The sequence below is a fragment of the Henckelia pumila genome, chromosome 3, assembly GCF_033568475.1.
Source record: "Henckelia pumila isolate YLH828 chromosome 3, ASM3356847v2, whole genome shotgun sequence".
NCBI lineage: Eukaryota > Viridiplantae > Streptophyta > Magnoliopsida > Lamiales > Gesneriaceae > Henckelia > Henckelia pumila.
In genome coordinates this window covers 24,694,989-24,700,137 of record NC_133122.1, presented here as the reverse complement: position 1 = coordinate 24,700,137, position 5,149 = coordinate 24,694,989, and the positions used below count along the sequence as shown (strand labels likewise).

The 5,149-nt window shown below is 33.8% G+C and overlaps 1 protein-coding gene across 1 annotated transcript; it reads right to left on the bottom strand.

Annotated features, from left to right (window-relative positions):
* Positions 1–1,832: 1,832 nt before the first annotated feature.
* Positions 1,833–3,894, bottom strand: LOC140886246 (uncharacterized). Its single transcript, XM_073292765.1, has 6 exons — positions 3,730–3,894; positions 3,578–3,642; positions 3,454–3,503; positions 3,067–3,119; positions 2,196–2,367; positions 1,833–1,959 (listed from the first exon to the last, which is right to left on the bottom strand). The coding sequence occupies exons 1-6, from the start codon at positions 3,862–3,864 to the stop codon at positions 1,877–1,879; spliced, it is 558 nt and encodes a 185-aa protein (XP_073148866.1). The 5' UTR covers positions 3,865–3,894; the 3' UTR covers positions 1,833–1,876.
* Positions 3,895–5,149: the final 1,255 nt, after the last annotated feature.

Here is a 5,149-nt window from a genome sequence, read left to right as displayed (position 1 = left end):
TCTATATCGATAGTTTTGGACTTTGTTTTGGATTGTTATTTGTGTGATAGAGCCTTGCCGGCTCTGCATGTGTTTAGTCCTGGCCAGTGCGGCTATAGGTTTGTAAATTGGAGTTGTGACTCTTTTTTCGAGTATATATTGCTGGTTGTGTTGTACAGGTTTTTGGGATGTCCTATTTACGAATAGGTCATGCCGAAATTTCTGTAGGCCCAAACGCAAATTTTTAACTCGTTTTCGCTGTTTACATTAATTAATCCCGGTTGTTTGATCATTAAATATTATATCAGGACACGGGCCCTTTCATATGATTTGATGCTTGAACTTGGTTACATGTATATATGCATGTTTGGAAAGGTATAAAACATGCTTAGTGTTGAATTTAGATGAGATAGATTGATAGGAATCGGTTTTGACAGCAACAGGTTTCTTCTGATTTTTCTGGAAAAGATGGCACGCTCGATCCTGTGAAAAGCCCCGATCGAGCGCGACCATCAATTTGCAAAAACAAAGAAATTAAATATTGGGCTCGCTCGATCGAACGAGTTCATCCGATCGAGCGAGGCCAATATATTTTTGGGACCCGAGAGCAGGGCTTTAGTGCTCGCTCGATCGGGTGAGTTCACCCGATCAAGCGAGGTGATGATTTATTTTTTAAAAAAATTCTTACTTTGCTCTTGGTTTCTTTAATTGATGTTTAATGAATGTTAATTGTTCATTAATTGCTCTTTAAGATGAGATTAGCAACCCGAGGTCCCCACATAATACTTGGTCTTCTATGCGTTCAAAATCTGATAATAGATCTAACAAAACGGAATAAAGACTTAAAAATAGACTAGAGTCCTAAATAAAAGAGTTTGCAAAATTAAAAACTTCTTCCCGAACAGCCCGTCTCACTCGATCCGTAAACTTTGACTGATCGAGCGAGAAAATCTCTGTCTCGATTATCCACATTTCTTCCTACGGCCGCTCTATCGGTAGAGTTTGATGGATCGAGCGGCCAAAACTCTTTCTCGAAGTCTTCATCTCCCTCGCTCGATCAGTAAAGTTTGACAGATCGAGCCATGGAAATTCTGTCCAAAAAATTCTCCAAAATGTCATGTCCTATAAAATAACTCGGGAAACATGTAATGAAGACACGATAAATAAAATACGAACTAAATACTAAATTAAAACACACAAATGCATGCAAAAAAACAACATAATGATGTTAATTAATATGCAACAAAAACGCAACTATCAAATTCCCCCACACTTAATCCTTGCTCGCCCTCGAGCAAGTCCTTGTATCTTCCTAGTAATTAAATTTTTTATATGTATCAGTATATACATCTTAGTTTTAGGGTTTTTGTTTATGGGTTTTGTGTTTTCTTGATACAAAAATAGTTTTTGATTATAGGTTTTGTGTTTTCACAATAATGCCACTACAAGAAAAATGCAAAACAACAACGGTGTTTATCCGTTGTTAAAGGCCATAAAAAACTGTTGTTAAAGCCCATGTTGTTAAAGAGGGCGCTCAAAGACAACGGTTTTTAACCGTTGTCTTTTAAGGAAAAGACAACAGTTTTACAACGGTGAAAAACCGTTGTATTTTCGTTCAATGACAACGGTTTTTCACTGTTGTCTTTGAGCGAGCTTTTTAATTAACGAGACTTTCAACAACAGTTTTAGACAATCTACGACAACAGTTAAAAAACGTTGTCTTTTTTAGATAAAAAAACAAAAAAAAATTAAAATTTAATACACAAATTTGCATTATTATAAATTATTTAAAATACAAAATTCAAAAATAAAATTTAATAAACAATTTTCCAACGTTTGAAAATAAGATTTACAACATTCAAAAAAATAATACAACCAAAAAAATGACAACAATAAACTAATAACCAAATGTAAAGAAGCCGCACTGCAACTCCCAGCGCTCCTTCACTTGATGAAGTCTTTCTATTTTTTTGGGCTTACCTGCATTTTTCCCAATATTCTTGAAGACACATGCTAAAAATAAAGATATATAATATAAATTAGAAACCATAATTATAAACCAGATTGTCTTTTGTATTAACAAATAATATCTTCAAACTAATAAATTAGTTTAGAGAAAATATATGTATCAACTACAAAAAGTTCAAAAAATAAGAAAAATAAACTTTAAAATTTTACCGTACAAAAACTTCATAGAAATAAGTAGGTATACTTACTTTCTGGGGTCAGAGCGTTCAACTGATAGTTTCCTTGTCTTAGCAAACTGTAGCAATGCTGGAGGTGTAAGTTTGTTTCCAGATAATGACCAAACACAATCAGGATATGCATATGAATGTGTAGTGGCAGATGAAGCTCGGGGACTAGATGCATCTCATTCTCTGCTGTCTCCTATGCCCAACAAAATATAAGACATACTTATCCATGTGATCAACACAAACTTTTACATGTATATATAATGAGATCATACAGTTCAACTGAATGTTGGTTCATGCATTCTCCTTCTGACAATTACTTAGAAAAGGTAGGAGGGAAATTTTGATGGTTCTATGTGTCAAATGATTTTCACCCTCACTTTCTAGGAGACAAAACCAAGGAATTCAATTCCCTAAGAGCTCAACTTTAACATAAAAGTAAAATGTGAATATCTAAACACAAAATAAATAATAAAGAACATTACAAAATGAAACAACCAATAAAACTTAATGTACAAGAATACAATCAGCCTTTGCCCGATCATCAGTTATCGAAGGCAATTCTGAATCTAACACGAAGAGATGCACATGACTTGATATTTGAACAAGTCTCTTAGATTTCTTACATTGTAGTGCTTTGAAACTGTGCAGTTAGATAATTCGTTACATTTGATATGCATAATTCAAACTGCATATGTCAAGATACAAAGTATTTCCAAGAATCTCTTATGTTACCTACACAGTGGGAGTGAGGAAAATTATTCAAATACAATAGAATAAACTTATAAAATTTATTTATGTTTACTAACCCAGAACCTGTAAATGTATAAATTAACGCAAAAAATCAATTCACAGATGCTTCAGAAACTAAAGGAAGTAACAACATGAACCATACCTTAAAACTTGCACATTTGACGAAGCAAAATGGAGAAGCAAAGTCCTCTGTCACTGCATGTAAAAAAGATTAACTCAAGCTTCTTGTAAATATTCACAAAAACACAATCTTACTTTTTATCAAAATGTAAGGCATTGGATAATGACTGGTTCCACGCATCCAGTTCCACAAAAGAAGCAGGCATGAGACCAAAATATAATTAAAAAAGGTAGTAGACACACAAGATCTCTGTTAAAACGGAAATTACTGTTAATACAATACATGGATCTGAATAACCAAACGTTAGAGAATATGATTTGATTACACAGGCTCAAGGAAGACACGGAAAAGGAGACTCAAAAATAAATAAAGCATCCAAGGGAGAATTAAATGTAGCACGAAAAGTACCATTGTTGAACACCCACATAGGTAATGGGCCCAAGTACTCAGCATGCAAGCTGCAGAAAAGTGGTGAAAAAAAGGAAATTAGGATACATGCTTATCAACTGTGAGGAAAATTGCTGATATACACCTGTAGATATTCAAAGTGACTGAGCCCTTCACCGGTCCAGTATAGAGGTGCTGAAAATTCTTTACCTGCAAAGGGGAACTCGACATTCATCTGGCTGGTCACAATCGAGGAGTGCAAACTGAAATATGCCACATACGGGAAACTGGGCATACCGATTCAGTTTCATCAAAGAACTGTAGAATCTCGAGCTCAAGATAGGGATCATTCTTTTGCAAGAACTTCCATCCCTCAGTCTTCTCTACATTTTTGAAGTTACTAAAAAAGAAATAAAAAACTCGACGCCGCATCAGAAGAATACGTGTGGTTTTAGACGATTATCAACTTCAATAGATAAGATGCGAAAAAAATTCCAAGGTTGCAATAAATAAACCATATTATTCCTCAAGTCTTTCTATGGCCACATACGTAGAAGAATCAAGAATAAATGTATGATTTCATGGTGTTTGGATTGGTTTTCATGGTGCTCTTTAGGGATGCATATACTGTAACTTTATTTGGTTTTGCTTTGAAATAAATAATATATGCACTTCACATAACACATAATAAACAGAGATATCAAAAGCACACATAATAATTTATGATTTCTTAAATTCCAGAGATCTAGTAGCATGAGCTTTGTTGAACTTTGGGGATATATGTTTGACATTTCATCAATGCACATTCCACGAACAAAGATAAAAGCACAACAACACTTTTGATTTTTTAATCTTTTTAGAGATCGATATGTTTTCACAATTTATTAAAATTGATAAAAAAAAAAAAAAACCACAAGATTAATCCATCAAATTCAAATGTACCTCGCAAGACTATCATTGAACTATATTTCCAAAAAAACTTTGCATTCCATTTTCAAGGTAAGATCATATTAATACTATGAAGTACTTTATGCAGCACGTAGAAACATGAAATTAAACATTCATAAGAAAACACTCTAATCAAACAATAATCTCATGCATTTGAGGTAAAGATCAGGCGCATCACACAATCTTGCAAGCTGGAGCATATCCACTACATTCTCAACATTCAGCCTTTGTGATAACCCCTTGGAGCATATGTCTGCTTCAGTTGTGGAACCATGTATACATAAATCTTTAGAGAAGCTGAACAAGACTGAAAATTATCAAGCCCAAGCTTGCTACAAGGAAATCATCAATAGTACTCAAGATAGATCTACAATCCAACAGACCCGATTCTATGGACCCGACTCCCCCACGTACAAATAGCATAATATCAGAAACATATATAATCATAAATATGATATATGTATTTATTTAGCCTTATGTACACCTAAATTAATGATACATACAGTGACCCAATTTTTCTTTATCAGAATCCTTAATATTTTATTGGCTTCGCATTTCATCCAAATTTAAAGAAACCAAGAATTAACAGAGAGAAAAGTGAAGAGGGTCGTGTTCTAGTGGAAACATAATATATGATTATAAATATTTATATATGCAGTATGCACACAAAATACAGTAAAAATGTGCCAAGGATATCAGCTTTCCAACAAACGACTCGTAGATCTGGACCCTTAATTTGCCTGATATGGGTTTAAAGTTTCAGCAGTAT